The sequence below is a fragment of the Puma concolor genome, chromosome F2, assembly GCF_028749965.1.
Source record: "Puma concolor isolate L17-30 chromosome F2, mPumCon1.1.hap2, whole genome shotgun sequence".
Lineage (NCBI taxonomy): Eukaryota > Metazoa > Chordata > Mammalia > Carnivora > Felidae > Puma > Puma concolor.
Genome location: NC_141684.1, coordinates 4821033 through 4842947, shown reverse-complemented (window position 1 = coordinate 4842947; position 21915 = coordinate 4821033). Strand labels below are relative to the sequence as shown.

The 21915-nt window shown below is 52.4% G+C and overlaps 1 protein-coding gene across 3 annotated transcripts in view; it reads right to left on the bottom strand.

Moving 5' to 3' along the window:
- The window catches only part of COL22A1 (collagen type XXII alpha 1 chain), a 260760-nt gene that overhangs the window by 19046 nt on the left and 219799 nt on the right, over positions 1 to 21915 (bottom strand). For all 3 annotated transcript variants that reach the window (XM_086695892.1, XM_086695894.1, XM_086695893.1), the window contains exons 50-55: positions 20418 to 20471; positions 15369 to 15422; positions 11076 to 11129; positions 7089 to 7133; positions 6377 to 6430; positions 4347 to 4400 (exon numbers count right to left, since the gene is read on the bottom strand). In XM_086695892.1, the coding sequence (XP_086552018.1) occupies positions 4347 to 4400; positions 6377 to 6430; positions 7089 to 7133; positions 11076 to 11129; positions 15369 to 15422; positions 20418 to 20471 (315 nt within the window). The remainder of the gene's footprint in view (positions 1 to 4346; positions 4401 to 6376; positions 6431 to 7088; positions 7134 to 11075; positions 11130 to 15368; positions 15423 to 20417; positions 20472 to 21915) is intronic.

Here is a 21915-nt window from a genome sequence, read left to right as displayed (position 1 = left end):
ATGATTTCGCATGCTCTGAGTTGGGTATTTTGTGCACACCCAAAATTGTGATAAGTACATTGGTAGTGCAAAAATCAGAAAGTTTAAGAATTCTTCTAGCTATGCCGTTGAGGACCAGACAAATTCCTATTAAGGCTGAAGTTCACAGCTTGGCTTCAGCAGGCTGGGTTGGTCACTGCCTCTGCCCACCACTCTCCTCCATCTCGGGACCCTCCCCCACCAGATGGCTGTGTCTTTATGTGGCTCTCTTCCCTGCTGGGAGCAGCCCAAAGAATAGTGTGTGTCTTGCCCCTCTCTATGCCCGGCATCTAGCACCGTGCCAGACACACAGGAGATACTGTGTGGAATGAATGCACCAAGAACATCCCAGGAAACCACTCTCCATTGATCCTGTAACCAAAAGGTGCTAACATCCTATAATCTGTGAAGCACGCATCCACCAGTGAGTCAGCTTCAGGGAAACATGTTATAGTAAAAAGAAGCTAACGCTGTCTGAGACAACGTCCTACACACTGGACTTTGCACGCAGTCACTTGCTGCGCACAACAGATACAAACATTGCCATTCTACAAATGGAGAAACTGAGTCACGGAATGGCTATACAACCTGCCCAAGACAGAAGTGAAGGGGCTGAGATTGGAACCCAGAAAGCATGGAGCCCAGCCCTGTGTCTCATGAGAGACACGACTTGCTGGTGATCATGATTAAATAGGGTTCACATCTGATGCCTAAGAAGTGCCCATGTGACCATGGATGATTCATGTGGCACAGCTCACATGATCCTTCCAGGAAGCCTGAAGGGTGGATATCTTTATCCCTGTATCACAGATGAGGAAGCCGAGGCACAGAGAAAGCCCAGGATCCGCACAGGACCCCTCCAGGGAATGTGATGTGGCGGCTCCTCCCGGCACCTCCCTCCGCCCACCCACCAGCCCATCTGTGTTTTTCTAAAAATATGTGCTTTGGCTCATCCCTATGGTAATTATCTCTCTCCTCCTCCTCCCTCTGGTTTGCAGAGAGGATAAGGGCCAAGACACGTTATCCTCGGTGCCAACACAGGCGGATGTACTCAGGAGGGGCGGCTCGGGGCAGCCACCTGTCACCTGTCAGGGCGCTGGGGGCCGGGAGGGGCTGGGACCTGGCTCCCTCCTGGGCTGTAGGCCACTCCTCATGCCCCACTTGTCTTGGAAACCACAGCCCCTCCTCTATGCTCCAAACTCCTGTTCTGTGCACCTCCCACCAGGGTGATCTTTCTGAGAAGGAAATGTGGCACACACAGGCCCAGGTAGATCTTCAGCTGTAGTCTCTTGAATCAGAATGCCTGAGTCCAAATCCTGGCTCTGCTATTTCCCTACTGTGTGATCTATGGCGAGTGACTTGACCTCTCTGCCTGTGTTTCTCATCTGGGAGCAGGGACGGTCAGAGCCCCGGCCTCGTAGGATTCCAGAGAGCAAACAGGTAAATCCCCATGTGTCCCCAACACTGGGACTGCCAGTATTTCCTGGAAGCTCTCCATAACCACTCCATGTCTGGTTCAAGGTTGTATGAACCTGCTGAGGTTGCGAGGAATCTTCTCTTCACTCGGGAAGGCCGATCGATTCCAGTTGAGTGAGAAAGAGGTTATCAGAGGGATAACCTAGGACCTCCTCTAATGCGTTCAACTAAGTATTTGGCAAACTCTAGTGGTTTATTGTTGGTTACAGAGTCCCTGTGATGGCCACTCAGCACTGATGGTGGCACATTAGAAAAACACAAAGCCACCTCTGGGGACCTCGGGGCTTCCGGGCCAAGGCCCATCTCCTGCATGTGGGTGTCAGGCCCTTGGCATCCTCCCCCGGGGCCTGCTGCCAGCATCTCCCCTCCCCACACCTGTCCCAGAGTACTTGCTCTTCCCCACACGCTGCTTTCCCTCTTCCATGCCCCTCAACACACTGGCATTCATCAAGGATGTACAGAATGCCACTTTGTGCCAGGAGACCCTGGAGGGGGCCAGTGCTGGGAACGTTCCGAGGGCTGGACACTGTTCCAGAACTTCACTAATTTAACTACTGGATCTCACAACTTCCCTTCACTTTACAGATAAAGAAGCAGGACCAGAGGGGTTGGGGGGGTGATCCTTCTATGGACTCACCCAGTCTGTAAAACAAGATGCAAGCTTAACTCCAGAGCTTGGGTGTGGAAGCTTCAGGATGGCCCGAAGGGGCCCCAGCGGGCGCCTGGGGCTCCAGAGCAGGGTTTCTCCATCTTTCTGCCCTTACATTCCTGCCCCGTGGCCTATTCAGACATTTTCTCCTCATCCCATATGAAAGTTTAACACCACAGCTGTACTGAGTATCTGTTTCTGGTCTGTATGCATACATAAAGCGTAAAGGGGCTGGGCATCCCAAGCCCTAGGGACTAAGTGTCCCTGGTGAGGAGACCTGCCGGGTGTCAGCCTCCTGGTCCTTGCATATAGGGATGGTGCTGATGCCCCCAGGATCTGCAGGTTGACACCACCAATGGTGGGCGGGGGGTGGACAGCTCAGCTCCCTAACCCAGTGCATGCTGTTGGATGAGCAAATGCCATGTTCCAGAAAGAGGAGAAGAACACGGTCAGACAGTGATCTGAAAATATGAAGCCAGGGCTGGGATGGAAATCCCCAAAGCACCAAATGCCCTGCTCCTGAGCATTGGTGTCGCCCTGTGGCCAGTCCTCCAGCACATGATGTACCCATCACTGCACACAGGGGACATGTGTCCCACTGCTGAAACACCTAGAATAGTAGGGCTCACTGAGCTGCCCACATCCTGGTCTGACAGCTGTCCTTCATGCCCTTCCTCAGATGCAGGGGATCCAGGACTGGGCGTGGGAGGCACCTGGCCACTTTGCATCCCCCGGGCTCCAGACTTAGTGTAGAAAGGGGGATGTGAGTCACTGTGGCCCCACCAGGCAAGAAAGAGGCGCCCCTTGGTGAGTTCCAAAAAGATGTGGCATTCAAATGCCTAAGACCTGTCCCAGGTGCGTCCAGTAGGATTCTGAGGACAAAGAACATGGCCATGGCCGTGGTAGGTGCAGAGCATTGGATTTGGTGTCAGAAAGTCTTGGGTTTAAGTCTTGCCTACAGCTCTTACCAGCTGTGTAACCGGGACCCAGGAAGCCCACGTATAGCTATGCTACAGGCTGTTCACTCATCTATTCCATACTCATCCAAAATTTACACACGCACACATACACCATGCAAAGAAGCAAACTGCAAAGATAAAGTGTCGTGTAACAGATGTGCATTCTATCTACATGCTTATAGGTGCATTGAAGACATTTTAAAATAAACACAAAATGCTATTATCAGTGGCTCCCTCTGGAGTCTAGTAGAGGTGGGGTGAAAAGAGAATCTTCTTTTAATTTGGATTCTGTATGATTCCTTCTATCATTAGCATGGGTCACAACTGTGCCATTTCTGCACAGGACCTTATTTGGAAACAAAGTCACTGCAGATGTAATTAGTTTGATGAGGTCATGCTGGAGCAGGGTGGGTCTCAACCCAATACCACTAGTGTTCTTAGAAAAGGGGCACATTTGGACATCGAGACATGCCCGCAGGGACAATGCCATGTGAAGACGGAGGCAGAGATCAGGGTCATGTTGTACAAGCCAAGGAACAACAGAGCTTGCCAGGAAATCTCCAGAAGCTAAGTGAGAGGAACAGACCAGATTCTTCCTCACAGCCCTCAGAAGCAACCAAGCCTGTCCACATCTTGATCTTAGACTTCTAGCTTCTGGAATAGTAAGACAGGAAATTTCTTGGACATCTAGCCTCCAGAATTGTGAGACAATAAATTTGTTGTTGAAGCCACTAAATTTGTGGTTCTTTGCTACGACAGCCCCAGCAAACTAATACACAGATCATGCATCACACACTAGAATGACCTAAGGGAAGTCCTACAGGGCCCTGCCGTGCCAGGAGGTCCCAGAAAATAGCCTAGGGTACATGTAGTAGGGCACTAGTGGGGCTTAGGGCAGTAGCTATTTCCAAATTCTAGGATATACTGCCATTTGTTTTTAACATTTATTCATCTCCTGAGAGAGAGAGACAGAGCATGAGCAGGGGAGGGGCAGAGACAGAGAGTGAGACACAGAATCCAAAGCAGGCTCCAGGCTCCAAGCTGTCAGTACAGAGCCTGACACAGGGCTTGAACTCACAAACCACGAGATCATGACCTGAGCCGACGTCAGATGCTTAACCAACTGAGCCACCCAGGCACCCCTATAATACTGTCAATTCTAAACAACACACAGGGCTGTACCAGGATGAGCCAACCAAATGTCGCTGGGCTAACAGGCAAACATAGAGGAGAGTAACACTCACCGGTGGGCCCCTTAGTCCTGGGGGACCCTGTGGCCCTGTGGGTCCAGTGTCACCCTGGAACAGAGAGGGGTCACGTTATCACAAAGTGGATGCATGCAGATAATGGAGACACAGTTTCAAATGTGGACCAAACTTCATCACGTTCCCCAAGAGACCCAACTTAACTGTTCAGACCCTTCATCACCGATCTCCAGTGATTCCAAGCATGGACGAACTCATTTCATGTAGATGAGTAAATGCGTGAACCTGGTTTATTTATTTACTTGCTCAGACACCGTCTACCCGATCCCACAGTGATTTCTGCTAGCGCCATTTTGAACTAAGGGAGGCAGCCATTGAAGAGAAGTCATCTTGGACGTCTGTCCCTGACTCACTGGACGGTGACTGAACTCACTCCTGCCTCTGCTGCCACAGTAGGAAAAATACTGCCCGTGCACACAGTGCCTTCCAGGGTGCAATGTGGTGGTGATCCACCACCTGGTCTTCCAAGCAGCCTCGTGGCGTGGCTGTCATTCTCTGCCATGTTATGAATGAAAACACAGAAGCTCGGCCATGCTCCCTACCGAGTAGACTCAAACACTCTAGAAAATGGAGCTCTAAAACAAAGAGAGTCCTATAGCTGAGAAGGAGGGAGAAAGCACTTGCCCCCTGGTCTGGCATCCTAGGCTCCCATCCCAGCTGCTCCCTGACCTGCCAGGGGAGCTAAGCTCAGCCACACTCCTGCCTGGGGAGCTCCTTCCATGCAACTGGCTATAAGTTGTACTGAGAGGAAATGGATTTTCAAGCTGCTCTTTGGCCTTGAGAGGTGCCTCCAGGGTCAGGGCTTGGGAGAGGGCCCCGCCCGGGGTCAATGCAGCTGTTCTGCTTTTAGCTGCACGACAGGGTGCTGCTCACACTAGACTGGCTTTGTAAAGCCAGTTCTGCTCCTGAGGAGAATCATGGGAGCCTGGCTGGTCCTCTAAGGCCCTTCTAGCTCTATGATCTCATGGAACAGGTCAGTCAAGAAGACAATGCGCATCAAGAGCCATGGGCGGGGTGCACTTCCCCAGGATTTAAATGCAGATCCTGACGGATATAAAGGGTGGGCATGAGACCCCCTTGGACCTCTTGGACCCCTTGGACATGGACCCTGTGCCCATGCTCCTGAGCAAATAACCACTCCCAGGAGGCCAAGTTGCAGCCACACATGTCAGACCTCCCACATGTGTCACATATGAGGTCTGGTCCCCCAGGGGCACGCAGAGCTGACAGATCCCACCCAGGCCGCCTCCTCCCACCTCTGACAGCCTGTGCGACCACCAGTCAGTCCCTGGACCTCTCTGGGTCTCAGGTTTTCTATCGGTAGGACTAGGGTAAAAGATATCTTGCCCTGCCCTGATCCCAAGATCAAAAAGTCCATGAGAAGGGTGCCTGGGTGGCTCAGTTGGCTGAGTGTCCGACTTTGGCTCAGGTCATGATCTTGAGGTTCATGAGTTCGAGCCCCACATCGGGCTCTGCTGGCAGCTCAGAGTCTGGAGGCTGCTTCAGATTCTGTGCCTCCCTCTCTCTCTGTCCCTTCCCCATTCACACTCTGTCTCTCTCTAAAAAATAAATAAATATTAAAAAAAAATTTAAATGCCACACAGCACATGTTAGTGGTGGCCATGATGGTGGTTTCATTAGACTGCGGAGCAGCCAGGCTGGAGAGATAATCTGGGAGATACTGAAATTCAAGCCCATGTGAGGCCGGACCCAAAATGCCACCACTGATACTAACAGGCACGGAAGGTCGATTCAGCAAAGCCTCCTTAGCTACGGGGCGGCACAGGCCCCAACTGTTGAGGCTGGAAACCCAGACCCCAGGGCCTCCTCAGGACTCCAAGGAGGACCCCAGGGGCCGGCAGGTGAGAGACATCACTGGACAGTTCCGAGCACCTGCCTATGCAAGCCTCCACAGGCACCAACCTCCAGAGCCCTCAGGGATGCACACTTTCCACTCTCTCTACCCCTTCCACAGGCCCAGCCGGGCCCCACAGGACACCCACACTCACATCTTTTCCTGGCGACCCTTCCCGGCCAGGGGGCCCCATGGCACCAGGCTCTCCCTAGAAGGGGGAAGTGGAAACAAAATACCCACGTTAGTGAAGAGAATGCAGAATGCCAGCGCCTGGTCTCCGTGCACCTGGGCGGCGGAAAGACCCAGAAGCACAGCCCACCAGAAAGAGCCCCACTGAGTCCTGGCCGAAGCCGGGGTCTGCAGTGCCCGCACGGCCAGCTGCAAGGGCCTGGACCCCACTGTGCCTCTTTAAGCCACAGGCAAAACCGAGCCCAAGGGCCAGGCACACCGGCAGGGAATTCTGCCTCTTCAGTGGCTGACCCATTGGACACCTCGGCTTTCCCGTCCCTAAACGGAGCACGGCTGGGGGTCTGACCAGCCTTCCAGGTTCCTTCTGTTTGGGGCATCCGAAGGAGAGGGAAGAACGTGAGCCCTGGGCCCCCTGCATGGCTTGCGGGCAGCACAACCCACAGAGGCCTCCTGATTCCAGGCTGATTTGGTCCCATCGGTTGTACCTCAATGTCTGGCCCCCAGAAGGAACGTTTAGAAAAACCAGACCAAGACCGGGAATGGCACTTCCCACGATGCCCGCTGTCCTCTCTCGGGCGACCAGCTGCCATGCTGGCCTGCGGGGCCAGGAGCCCTCAGTCTAGAAGCACCAGCTCACGTCCACCTGGGCCGGCCGCCAAGGCTAGACGTCCACTTACCCGGGGGCCCGGTGCACCAGAGTCGCCTGTGTGTCCCTTGAAGCCCTGGAAAAAAGAGGAGTTAGTCCACCAAAGGGCAGGCTGAACAGGCGAGAGGGGGCAGGCACCTGGGGTGACAGGTGTGCCCCCTCTCGCCGTGGTTCACCTGACGCCTCACATTCTAGACCCCAGGCAGAGGCTAGGCCCTTGATGCTGGGTGATGGGGTGACTGCACCATGACTAGAGCTGCAAGGCTTGTTCCTACAAATGCTCCAGCGAGTCAGGGTGTCGCCCCATGTCCTTCTGAGCATCATCGTCCTGATGTTCCCCCGTCTGGCTTGCACCCCCAGTGCCTGGCCCCTGGAGTAGGTGTTTCCCTGCCTTCACTCTACAGGTGGGTCTCAGGGCACCTCCCTCATTCCTGCAGCTGTGGCCAGCCCCCCCCAACAGCCTTGTCCTGGGCCACAGCGCTGGGCTCTCCCTGCACAGAGATCACCTGATGCACCGCTACAGAGCGTCAAGCCCTACGAGCAAAGCGGAAGTCGTTAGCAGGGCTGACACCATCATTTCTAACAGCCAGACCAGCCTGTCGTGTAACAACCCCATACACGTGTGAGGACACCCAGGCTCGAGAGAGAAAACACCTGCCCAAAGTCCCAGGATCAGAAAATAATCCGATTCAGATCCAGGTCTGCCCAGACCCGAGGCCCTCCCACTGTCCCTGCTCTGCACACTCTCCTGACCGCTGGGTTGACGTCTCACCAGCTCTGGTCTCGGGGAGCTTTCCCTACCTGCTGACACCCAGGTGGCACGGTCCCCGCCTGAGGGGCCCCTGCCCACCTGGCCACCTCACTGTGCCACGTCCCAGGCTCTGCTGCAGGCTGCACACTAGGCACTCCCTTCCTGCTCCAGGCCCGTGCACACATGTCCTCTCTTCCCGGCGGATCCCGTCCTCATCGGGACACTCCTCCTGGCTGGAGGCCTCCTCCCTACCAGCCTCCTGTCTCCAGCCCCATCTCCCTCAGTCCTCACGCACTCACTCTCCAAGGCCCTCCTCGTACCTTTGTCACCGGGCATCCTGGCCAGAGCACCGCTCTGAGCCCCTGCAGCACCCAGTGCCCCCGGCCAGCCGGTCCCCAGCCGGCGGCTGGCACAGAGCGACGGACCTGTGTGAGCAGAGCCCGTGCACGCAGCTCAGACGGTAGCAGAGGAGAAGAGGGAGGAAATCCCTCCCCGTTTAGCCCCTGCCACATCCTGTCACTGCAGTGTAACGGCAGGCCTGGGAGATGGCTCATCTTTCCCCCGTTTTACATAAGAAGAAGCAGGCTCAGGCCTGTCCGTCACAGGTGGAAGCGGGAGAGCCATGACCCAAGCCCAGGTCTGTCTGACCGCAGAGCACGCCCTCCCCACTGTCACCCTCAGCTCCGGGAGGCAGCAGTTTGTGGCCAAACCAGGCCGTCCAGAGCCAAGGCCAATGTCTCCTGGCTGACCCCACCACGCTCTCCTCTCACCTTATCCCCTGATTTTACCTCCTGGTTCCAAAAAGCGAATGAAGACCCGGCTGGGGAGAAGGCTACCACAGGGCCTGGCCGTCCGAAAAGAGAGACCACCTAGCGGCCTCTCCGATGTGGTGGCTGTTACCCTGGGAACATGTTCTTTACCCTGCTTCTCCAGATTTGGGTGGTAAGAATGTGTGACCTCACCTGCCTCTGGGAGGGGGGCTCTGGGGAAGGCTTCCAGAGCAGCAGGTGGTGTGGGGACAGGTGCAAGTTCTTAGGCTCCAGGAGATGCAGGGGACGCAGGGGACGCAGGGGACGCAGGGGACGCAGGGGCCGGGAGCCTGGCCAGGTGGGTTTCACATCCCTGCTAAGCCGCTGGCCACGTGGCTCCCCCTCTGGGCCTCGGCTATCCCTGGGGAGGTGACCCCTGTCTGTGGGGTTGTGGTGAGGATTAGACGAGGTGCCGCCACCAGAGCCGGGCTGTCACTCGGTGACCAGCCAGGAAGCGTCAGTGACTGAGGCAGAGGACAAAAAGGAAGCTGGCTCAGATCAACCACTGTACCTCGGAGAAGTCAGCTCAGCCCTCGGGAGTCCTAACATCACCTACAAAATGAGAAGACTGAAAGCACCTGCCAGGCATAGATAGTTTTGCAGAATTAATCTATGGAAAGGGGCTTCATGGACCCTTAAGGCCGACTTTGGAATCAGGTCTGGAATAGAACCATGGAATAGAACCACTTGGGAGCCGGGGGTCTCGGCTACTCTACTTCTCTTCAGTGGGACTCAGTTTCCACGTCCGTAAAATGGCGATAGAACTCACTTTGGCCGAGTTGCTGCCAGCACCGCCTAAGAGATAAACAAGTGTTCTCTGCTGTTCAACACAGGCCAGTTCTCTTTCCCTGGAGAGGGTCAGGGCCTGCCTGGGCCCCAGCACCTTCCTCAAAGACACTAGAATCCCAAATCCAGCCATCCCAGAGCTGGGGCCCCTGGTACGCTCTCTTCCCATATAATCATGGACAAAATCAATGGAGGGAGCCTCACCGCAGGGCCAGGCACGCAGCTGGGAATTTCACATGCTTCATTACATGCTCACAACCACCCTACAGAACTGGGAGATATTCTATGAAATATAGAAATATAGAAATTCTCCATTTCATAGAAGAAGACACAAAAGTCCAGAGAGGTCTCCTGATGAAAGTTAGTAAGTGACAAGGTGAAAGCTGAACCCACATTTGTCCATCTTAGAGGCCGTGTGGTTCTTCAAAGCCTTGCTCTCTGACTTATGCTGTGCCAGCCAGAGAATGTGGGTCTCTAACCCCTGCGCCTGCACTGAGGTAGGATTCCTTGCAAGTCTCAACTGAGAAATGCGTCTTGCCCCAACACGGGTCCCAGCAAATGGATCCCCTTGGCTAAAAGGAAGACCTTCTCCTCCAATAAGCCAGGAACCACCTTAAAAAAAAAAGCCAACACTAACTCTGTGTTTTAATTCCACCATAGGAAGTAATATTCCCCATCCTTAGATTTTGTTCTCCTAAAGGACAATCAGGTGAAAAGCAAGGAGATTTAGGAAAAAGGAAATTGCTTTTTGTGTTCCAGTTCCTTCTTATTGAATACTAGCCAGGTGAGTTATTGATTTTAACAGAAAAACACATTAAGGAAATAGAAGTAGCATTTTGATCTCTACTTCTTGCCAGATAATTGGATTTTAGGAATTTTATTAAAAATAATGTTTTTTTCCTAAAAATAAATTTATGGAATTGTGTAAACAATTTTGAAATTATGAAGAAGTGAAACATTTAGCCAAAAAAATAACCCCCAAATACAGAGTTAATTTTTATAGAAAAATTATCTATGTATGTTTACATGTATAATAGCTTGACAGCTAGATATAGATTGATATATAAATATAAACGTCAGAATTCATACTTAAAATAAAAGTCAGAATTCATACAGAATTCATACCTACATCCCCAAGATCTGGAAAGAATGTACAAAAATGTGAACACAGCTTTACCTCTGTGTCGTAGAATTACAAGTAACTCTATCTTACTCTCTAAAACATTACTTTTCTTATTCTTTTTGTATTAGTACCATCATTGTCATTGTCACACAAGGAGAATGGGTTACTTTCGTAATTGGGGAAAAACCCTTAGCCATGGAAAGTGTTCAAAATTAAGACTCTTTTTTAGGTTCTATCATCCAGAGAAATCCCATTAAAATGATCGTAAACAGGTTAAGAACAAAGAAAACTTAGAACAACATGGCAACAATGGTTGTCATTTGGAAAATAAATCCTAAAGCCATGCATACATGAAAGAACTGAATTTATTACGTAGGAGCACCAGGGCCTTGGAAGAGAGGTACTTCTGGAAATCCAGAGTGGGCGGGCTCAGCACAGGAGCCGGGCGGCTGAGGCTGCATTGTACTATGGACAACAAGCATGCACGTGCACGCATGCACACACACATACACACACACAGCACGCACACACACACACACGGGCACTTACAGGCAGGCCGCGGGCTCCCTCTGGTCCTGGTAGACCCGGGTCTCCAGTTTTGCCCTGAGAGTAAAGAAGAGAAGAGCCTGGGGACACCATGATAAGGATCTTCCCTCCTGGCCACCTGGGCTTCACGGCGTTAGGTTTCCAACGGCCAGTCTCTCACCCCTGCCAACCCTCCTTCCCGGCACGGTATTCCACCTCAGTCCGTACCAATCCCCCCCATGTGTCCAGGCTACATGCTCCTGGATTTTCCCTGGACTGTGCTGGTTACACAGGGTGTCATCTCTGAAGCCACTGTTCCTAGTGGCCCCTGGTCATTCTCAAAAGTGCTCTGCTCTGGATGCAAAACGCTGCAGACACCCGAGTTCTCAGTGACTCTGTGCTCACTCACAGAACCACTTCAAGGCAGCTATCAACTGCTGCACGTCACACTTGGGGACACTGAGGCTCAGAGAAGCCATAGCTTTACTGAGCTCATCAACAGCAAAGCCAGACTGAATCCCCGCTGCGTGCGACATCCCCGAAGGCTGCTCATCTCAGCCGGCAGCTGCCTCGGACAGGAAGGTCTGCCATTCACCCCTCCTTTTCCCTGGCCCAGCTTCTCTTTACTACAAGAAGTTGTGGGGACACCCGGGCCATTCAAACTCTTCACCACCAGCAGCCTGGCATTGCCCTGGGCACAACTAGCCACAAATAACAGCCAACGAGAGACTGGGAGCTGAAGTCCAGGTGACGTGGTTGGGGTGGGGTGTGTGGAGGGGCAGGGAGCCGGTGAAAGGGCACATCCCACTGATGGGGGGGTGGGGCAGCATCTGATCCCGCCTTCGCTGAGACAGGAGGAGATGCCCTTCCCCCACATTCCCCTCCTTTTCACAGCCTGGAGACCTTGAGGATCTGATGGGGCCCATTAGTGGGGAAGGAGAGTGAGGCGCATCTGTGGATTTGGAGGGAAAATCGCAGAGAGGAGGGGGTGGGGCAGGTTTGTGTGACTGATTCGAGTCCAGCCGTGTGATCTCGATCTTCCCTTCCCTGGACCTGTTCTCAGTTGCAAACTCAGCACAACCCCCCCCCCCCCCCCCCCCCCCCGCCCAGGGCTTTATGACCGCGGGTACATGGTCCTAGCCTGGCTCCCACACCTGCTGCCCTCAGGTGACATGCCCATCACTGGTCCGAGCATAACAGTCAGCAACTCCTGGGGGCCTTCCACGTGCCAGACACAAACTGAGTGCCTCACGTGTTCTGGCAGTGAGGCCTCACTGCAACCCGTTGAGGGAAGCATGATCGCTTTCCATCGGCCCAAACACTGAGGCACAGAGAGGTTAAGTGGTCTGTTCAAGGTCACACAGCTGGGGTTCTAATCGAGGTATTTTGGCTCCAGAGTCTCTGTACATCATTATACGCTATAATTATCACTCAAATACCTCTTAATAAAGATGACACAACAGGCAACTCAAAAAGCTGCCTAGCTACGTATCTATCCATCCATCATCTATCCATCTATCTGCCGTCTGTCTGTCCATCCATGTCCCTAACATATAAGAACATAAGCTATCTAACCAATCTATCCATCTATCTACATATCTATCCATCCATCATCTACCCATCTGTCTATCTGCCGTCTGTCTGTCCATCCATGTCCCTAACACATAGGAACTTGAAAAAATACACCGAGTGTAGCAAATGCTGCTGCTTTCCAACCACATCTGCTTGGCTCCCCGGGGGGGGGGGGGGGGGGCACGCCCATCATCAGTAAGCAGTCCCTGCTCAGGCTGAGAGCTGTGTGCAGAACGGCCTTCGGGCGTGCCTGACATTGAGGTGTGGAAGTTAATGTGTTCGTTAATGCCTCCCGGAGCAATCCTCTATTTAAAAAGGCTTGAAATCGACAGACGGATGGATGGACTGGCTGGCAGGGCTGGGGGCACGGATTCCAAGTGAGCTCCTCACAAATTCTCAGAGGGTCTCCAATGACACTGGCCTGGCTGACCCCTGGAGGGGCTCACTCCCTAGCCGGATGTCGGTGGCTTTCCCCATGGGGATCTTTCCCAGTCTCATTTCCTCATGCCCTCGGTGTTTCCTGGGAGCACTTCCCAAACGCCCCGCCTGCCGTAAATCCTTGTCTCTGGATCTGCTTTTATGGGATCCTGTGCCGCTCATTCCCAGGCCAATTTCTCAGGCCGCTCAGAGAGAGAAGTTGTCACAAAGGCCACACACTGAGATTCCGGAGTGAGCGCCTGGCACACTCTGGAAGGCTCCCAGTTGGGAGTCACTAAGCCCCCACTCCCTGCCTCCTCCCGTACTGACTTACCCACCGCATGCCCAGAACAGATTTGGTCTTGTATTGGTCTAGGCCCAAGGCCTGACACAGGCCTAACTGGAAGAGGCAATCCATAAACACACTGGATGCAGACCGAGGCCTGACAACTCTCAGAATAACATACCTGCAGAAAAGGTGACTTTCTGGGGCACCTGGGTGGCTCAGTCGGTTGAGCGTCCGACTTTGGCTCAGGTCATGATCTCACAGCTCATGAGTTCGAGCCCCGCATTGGGCTCTGTGCTGACAGCTCAGAGCCTGGAACCTGCTTCTGATTCTGTGTCTCCCTCTCTCTCTGCCCCTCCTCCCCCTCATTCTCTGTCTCTCTCTTTCTCAAAAATAAATAAACATAAAAAAAAAAAGTTGACTTTCTGTCCTGCAGCACTGAACTCGGAGGTCAGCCTCTGGAGGGTGAGTCCCAGAAGCTTCATTTACCAGCCGTGTGACCTTGGCCACCCTGCTTAACCTCTCTGTGCCTCAGTTTCCTCATCTGGGGCAATAATAACGCCACACCCCATGGGGATCTTCTGGGGGTCACAGTGGAAAAGGTAACAAAGCATCTGTGCCGCAGCGCGAGCCGGGCACATAGTGACGGTCTCCATTCTCTCTCCCCTCCCACAGTCTCACCCCGCTAACTGCCACGTGCCCTCCACGGGCTGCTCTGCTGGGCATCAGCCTTCGGCGGCTTCGGCGGCTTGGCAGGGGCCTTTTGTTTATTTACACTGCTTGCTGCCCTAAGCGCTTTCTTTTCCTCTCAGCAGTGAATTCTGGTTCCGGCATCCGGCAAGCAGTGAAAAATGATGAAGAAGGTGCTTCCCGCAAGTCGCGTAAGATGCAGAAGTCGTAACAGTTTATGACCGGATTAAATGGAATTGGAAACCTCGCTGTAGAAACTTCCGTGTAGTCCCCCTTAGTGGCTCTAAGGGTTCTGCAGCTCTGACCTCAGCAGGACTTAAAACCAGGGCGGCTGGGGAAGAGTCACGTCCTGACGTCATTACCAGTGAGATGAGCTGGTGCCTCCCACCGATGGCTGATGTCTCACCTCGCTTGGTTGTCCAGCGATTCTGGCCAAGTTGCCATGCGTCTTAGAGAAGGCTCACGGCAGTGTCTGGAGAATACCTTCCTCGGGGCTGCGTAATATACTAGCAGGGGCACGCCATCATTGACGCTCTGCCATGGGTGGGCGCGTGGAGGGCTGGGTCTTGAGGCCCAGACAACCACCTTCCAGCTCCCCCTCAGTACTGAGGCCATGGAAGGGATCTGGGGAGACAAACGTGCTGGCCCCACGGGCCCTGACCCACGGGCAAGAGAAGCAGGCAACTGTGCAGGACCACAGTGAGGCCACAGATACGGGTCGGCAGAACCCCCTGCCCACTTTTTGTTCCAACCAACTGCCACTGGGGCACAGAGACTCCCTCCCAAGCACTCGGTCTGTTTCACTGTGTGTCCTGGGCAGGTGACATTAGAGAAAAAGAAAAGGGGAAAAAACAAAACCTACAACTCTAGACCAAAGCTGAAGAAAGGGCGAACTCCCTTCACCTGGAGCTAGCCAGAATGCTCAGGCTTTTGGTGGGGATAACAGGCTCCAGGGTATCAGGCTTCTACTCCAGCCAGTGTCTACCTGCCCCAGCTCCCCTCCCATGTCAACAGGACTGAGGCTGAAGGGGGCAGTAAAAAAAAAAAAAAAAAAAAAAAAAAAAAATGCAGAGGCCAGGCCGAAGTCCCAGGCTCAAGTTCTGATTCTGTCACCAGCCCATCATATGACTTTGGGCCCATCACCGGACCTCCCTGAGACTCCATCTTCTCAGCTATAAAATGGGGACAGCAGCATTCACCCTGTAAGGCTGTCAGGAGAAATAAATGAAGTAACACAGAGAAAGTGACTCCGGCTGCACCTGTGTCACAGTAGCTCGTCCACAAAGAGCAGCTGTTAACGGAGACATTACTAATTTGGTGCATAAAATGGTAAAAAATTGAGAGTCCCTTACCGGCTCCCCGGGGGGACCTGGTTTTCCATCTCTGCCCTCTTTGCCTTCTTCTCCCTGCAAGAGAAATCCAATTGGTACTGGAGGTGCCGGGAGGGAAGACAGGCTGCGTTCGGGACACACGCCTAGTGCTGGGCTACAGCCACACTGAACAGCTAAGGGGCCACTTGAACACACAGAACTGGTTTGACTTCCTGGTTTCTTCCCAACACCACAATTCTGGCTGGGATCTCCCATCCACAGCGCCTGGCACAGAGCAGAAAGGCAAAAACTTGCAATAGCATCATTCTTGGTTCTGTTCATCTGCCCCTAGTAGGCATGTCATGAAGACAACCTTGGGACACCAGAGCGTCATGTCTGGGCCTCCGGGATCGAATGCAGCAAGGAGTGGGCAAGGATGCAGCTTCTGATGGAGACACTGGGGACACTGGACAGATACAGGGCAGCACGGGACCCATGGGGGCTCAGGGAGCCAACACAGATTACGTGTGGGTTACGAACAGCTGTGAACACTTGGCGTTTCTCTCCGTGAGATCCAGCTGGGATTCCCTCCCCATGGCCAGCCTCCTTGCCCTAAGGAGGTCACTAGAAGCCTCAGGTTTCCCTAAGAGACCGTTATTCTTCAAGTCTCTGCAAACGGGAAAGAGAATTCTATACAATGACAATGACATCACCCAGACTTAGGTTCCAATCCTGGGCCACCTGGACTGGGGGTGAGCATGGGGGTCTGGGGAAGGAAAGCAACCAGGCAGCAGGGCAGAAGGGAAACTGAGTCAACCCAGGCAAGGTCTGAATCCTTCTTGCACTACTAGGCACCTGATCTTGGGCAAATTATTGATATCCTCAGCCCCTCAGTGCCCTGCTCCTAAAAAGAGATGGCAAGTGTGCTCCACAGAGTTACCAGGCGGTCAGAATGGAAGCTCCTGCCCACGAGGCAGAACTAACCCAGCATCGACAGGTGGCCCCAGCACCGGGGCTGTCTCTGCTGCTGTAGGCATTCAGGACACCGGGCATTGTTCCTCATCAGTGCCTTCAACATCAGTCGCCTGGCACCTTGGGAAGCCACCGTGGACTGGAATCTAAGCTTCGTGGCCATCCAGGGCGCTGGTCCAATGCTCAACGGACACCTGTAACCCTTTCCGAATGCCGCTCCTGGCATAACCATGTTAACCAGGGAAACCAGCGGGGCTGCTGTGGAAGCCGGGCCGTACTGGTCCTCTTTTTAATCAAGAGTTTTCCAGAAAGCACTTTTTTCCATGCATGCAGCAGCGGGGGGAGGTCAAGAGACGCATGCGTGGGAGAGGAAGCCAATCACAGGAGGAAGCATGGCCAGGCGGGAGACCTGTAGACTCTGGCTGGAGACCCCGAGGACCCCCCGGGGGGCAAAGGCATGATGTGTGGGAGCAGCACGAGTGCCACATGGGGAAATGCAGAGGAGGGCCGTGCGTGGCCCACGTAATCGTCTGAGAAGGAAAGGTGGCTTTCTGAGAGAGAGAAGCTGCCTCAGGCAGACCTGCTGAGCAGCCCCTTAACGTCTCCGAACCTGCTTCTGCACCTTCAGTAAATTAAAGAGATGCTCCCCGACTGCAGGAGGAGGAATACGAAGGGTCTTTCTGGCACAGAGGGGTGCCTAATAAATGGTGAGGTTTGTGGCTCTCCTTCCCAGAAGCGACCGTTGGTGCCCAATGAATGTTAGCAAAGTCACAGTGCGCCCCCCATGGCCCTGGCCAGAAGCAGAAGCCACTCCCTAACACTTAGTCTTTCTTTTTAAAAAAATGTGTGTTTATTTTTTAGAGAGAGAGAGCAATGGGAGGGGCAGAGAGAGAGGGAGACGCAGAATCCGAAGCAGGCTCCAGGCTCCCAGCTGTCAGCAAAGAGCCCGACACGGGCTCAAACCCATGAACTGCGAGATCATGACCTGAGCCGAAGTCAGACGCTTAACCGACTGAGCCCCCAGGCACCCCTAACACTTAATATTTCTTCTAGCCAGTTCCTGTATGTAAATACATCCATGTCTCTTACACGTTCCTCCTTCTACCTGGAGTACCTTCTTCCTGACCCCTCTCGTCCTTCTCAGCCTTGACTACTTGACCTTGAACACTCACCTCGAGTGTCCCCTCCACAGACATCCCTCCAGGACTGGCTTGGGTGTCCACTATGGGCCCCTGGGCCCCCCTCTACCTACCACATAGCACAGCATGCTCTGTGTCAATGGTTTCATCCTTTTCTGTTTGGCTTCTCCACGAGACCCCAGGCCACATACTGGCGGGGACCACGGCTGGGTCTGTCTGGTTCCTCGAATTCTGGCCTAGGTCAGACCAGATCTAGGAAGCACCACTTGGCGCTGTGCTGGGGAGGGTGTGGTGCAGGTGGACAGAGATGGACGGGTGTGTGTGGCTGCATCTGTGCTGTGATGGTGTAGGGGGCTGAGTGTTCCTGGAGCACTGCTCAGATTTCTACCTAAGCCCCTGGGGAGGCTCAGGGCACCTCCCAGAGAAAATGACGTCCAGTCCAGACCTCAGCATGAGCTGCTGAGAGGGTCCACGGCAAAGGGTACATATGTTATAACATGCGGAAAGCTCTTTGCACAGAGCCCATCAGGGGGTGTGCACCGTGCACATGAAAGCTATGAGGATTCTTTTTTTGTTTGTTTGTTTTAATGTTTGTTTGGAGACAGAGAGAGAGCAAGCAGGGGACAGGCAGACAGAGAGAGAGAGGGAGAAAGAATCCCAAGCAGGCTCCCGGTTGTCAGCAGAGAGCCCGATGCGGGGCTCGAACTCATGAACCATGAGATCATGACCTGAGATGAAATCAAGAGTCGGATGCCTAACCGACTGAGCCAGCCAGGTGCCCCAAAGCTACGATGATTCTTATCCTCCAGGCAGAGGAGAGGAAGTGTTTCTGACACAGGAATGATACGGAAGAGGCAAAGGCATTCAGAGTGGCTGGGGTGGGGGATGGGGTGAGAGAGAGGAAGCCATTCCCGAGGCTGCAGGGACAGCATGTGCCCAGGCTTGGCTTATGTCTGAGAGACAGGGCCCTCCCCTGGAAGGGAGGACAGGGTGGAGGGGCTGAGGGGACATTATTAAGAAAATGGTGAAGTCAACACCGGAAGCCATGCCTCTCTCCTCCAGTACGCTAGGGCTGTGGTGATAAGGGCTTGGCACAAAAGCCAGACCAGGATTTTCTCTCCTTAGCTTCACCATCGCTAGAATTATATCGGTCAGTACCTTCCAGCTGCCAGGACAAGCTAGGCTGCAGAGCCGCAGTGTAGACCAACAGAGGTTTCTCAACCCAGCACATCTTTTAAGATCTGTGCGCCCTGCACACGTTACTTAACCCCAGGGTCACATGGCTGCAGGGAGACCTGACAGTGGGTGCCTGGGAAATGTGTCTTTGACCAGTGCAGTCACTTCTCAGATACTTGAGGAGGGAGGGCTCTGAGAGAGCAGTTCATTCATCCATGTGTTTCTTTAAGTAGTATTTACTGGGTGTTCACTATGTGTGGGAAGCCAAAGCCTGGTCTTCTAGAACCCACAGCCTAGAGCAAAACCCCATGATTAGCAGGGACTTTTCTGTTAGATTTCCATTTCTAGCAAACAGTGGGTGCCTAAGTAGAGTCTGCCGAATGAGCAAATAAGTTAATGAACATTGGAGGAAGGGGTCACTAATGAAACGATTATACAAATAAAGATGTGATTACCACTGAGATAGGCCCTCACAAGGAAAGGAAAAGAGACTGGGAGAGACTGCCCCAGCCTAGGGGGTGCAGAGAAAACTTCCAGGGGGTGATGCCTGAGATGGGATGCAAAAGAGCAAAGGCAAAAGCAGCTGGTGCAAGAGGTAAGGAAGAGGCATTGTGGGTAGACAGAAATGCATGGGCAAAGGCCCTGTGGTCTGGAAAAGAGAGGATGCAGAACATTCTACGAACCAAAAGGAAGCCAGTGCGGCTGCAATAAAACAATACAGTATGCAGGGCCGGGGTTGGGGGCTGTGGCCAGTAGAGGCCCCAGCAGCAGGCACGGGCCAGACCACCAACTCCACAGGGATGGGTTCTCAATGGAGGAGGCAGCATATGATCTCTCTGGACCAGCCTTACTAACTAACTAGAGAGCTCAACCCTATTGAGAAGTATATTAAATTTAAAAGTCCAGAACAGTATTCATAGAAAGAATTTGGCAATGTGTATCAAGACCCTCAGGGGTGCCTGGGTGGCTCAGGTGGTTAAGCGTCTGACTTTGGCTCAGGTCCTGATCTCATGGCTCGTGGGTTCGAGCCCCGCGTCGGGCTCTGTGCTGATAGCTTAGAGCCTGGAGCCTGCTTTGGATTCTGTCTCCCTCTCTCTCTGCCCTCCCCCACTCACTCTATCTCTCTCTCTCAAAAATAAACATTAAAAAAAATAAAGAACCTCAGACATTATTACACCTGACAAGTGAACCTCACTTTTGAGGGCCATTACATAGAAAAGTGCCATGCATGCAAAATAGCTTAATATAGTCTTAAAAAAAATAACGATAAGATTTATGAGGCAACAGAGGAATGATCATATATATTATGGTACATGCGTTGGGTAGAGTGTATATAAAATTTAATGAGTGTATGAACAGTTAATACCAGTGTGGAAAATAAGAAGTGTTTATTTTATCATAAATAGTTCATTATCACAGTTGTGCGTGTGTGTGTGTGTGTGTGTGTGTGAGAGAGAGAGAGAGATCTTAACCGTGGATACACACATATGCGTGTGTGGAGAGAGATAAAAACATCATCTACACAAATCAACAACAACAGTGCATACTGCATAGAAGAATGAGGTTAAGACTGACCCCACCAAAAACGTACTAACTTGGCTTTGGTTAGTGATTCTCCTTCTCATTTTCTGTAATACTGGAAACTCCCCCAGTGACCATGTCTTACCTAAACAGTAGTGCAGTATGTTTTGGTTTGCTCATTTTTGTAGTAGAGAAACCAGGTTTTTGGTTTTTTGGTCACATTTTGTGTGTGTGTGTGTGTGTGTGTGTGTGTGTGTGTGTGTGTGTGTTTAATCTCACTTACCGGGATTCCGGGTAACCCAGATGGGCCTTCAGGGCCAGGAGGACCTTCTTTCCCCTGAAGGATGCAAGACACAAAAACACCATTAGATCTCTCAGACTGGCTTTTCTGGAAGGAAACGATCTCACACAGAACTGCCCTCACGGGCTGGCAGGCATCTTCGGTGAGAAGCGAAGTGCTTGCCAGGCATTGCCTGACCCACAGCAGGGAGGCGCCCAGGGCGGAGCACATCACAGCAGGTGCATGTGCACACAGGGAAGCTTTCCAGCGTGTTACATGGACTCAGGGGGACTGAAGATGGAAATGCCTGGTGGGAAGAAGATGCTTGGGGTCCACAAGACTTGGGTCCAGCCCCAGCTCTGTACTTTATCTTCAACACTGCCTGAGGGCCAAACCCTCACCATGCAGCACCACAGCTCCTGACCTTGTTGGGCACATGGGATCCAACACAAGCAAAAAGCTGGCCTGGGGCTAAACAGATGGTTTGGTGTCACCATCCCCTCGTCTGGAGGCTCCTAAACTTCCTACCAAGTTTATAGCTGGTATTTTGAAAGACTGTGTTTACCAAATTGCCTTAATTCATACTTCATTTTCCATTTTATTTGCCAGACACACATCACTGCCAAACACAGCTTCTCAATCAGATGAAGTCATCAATGCTATCATTTCTACCTGGATGAGTGTTCTTATGTCACCTGTGTCTCTAATTAAGAGGCCCCAACGCCTTTATAATCGCCGGCCACTGTTTCTTTTGAAGTGGTAAAATGCCAATGTCAGGTTTTACATTCTAATCCACCTGCCACACAAAATGAGGTATCCTTAAGACTTGTGATGTTAGCTTCTTGGAAGAAAACCAAAGGCGGAGATATTTTGATATTTAATTCAGATTTATACAGATTTTATAAACAAAGTGGATTTTTTTTTTTTTTTTTGTCAATTTGGAACAAAGACTCAGCATCATTAGGGATTTTTAAATACTGATAATGGAGCTCGCTGGATTCCTTCCTGAAGGTCTGTTTTTCCAAAGACCCTAGTAGGGAGCCACTACTGGAATTAGCAAACTCCAGCCCTCGCTGCTTTTGCAAATAAAGTTGTATCAGAACACAGTGGAACCTTTTTGTTGACCTACTGTGCATGGCAGACTTCATCTTATCACAGCGGTGCTGAATATTTGCGACAGAGACCACGTGGCCCACGAAGACTAAAATATTTACTATTTCGGGCTTTTTTAACCCCATGATGTGAGCTGAAGATACACAAGAGGTCAGCTTGGTCCTAATCCTGTTTGTATTGTGCAAGTTGTGCTTTGCTGTGGAAATTACACAGTTTTTGTAATGCTTTTTTATTTATTTTCGAGTGAGAGAGAGAGTGAGCTTGAGTGGGGGAGGAGCAGAGAGAGAGGGAGACACAGAATCTGAAGCAGCCTCCAGGCTCTGAGTTGTCCACACAGAGACTGACGCAGGGCTCGAACTCATGAACCACGAGTTGATGGCCTGAGCCG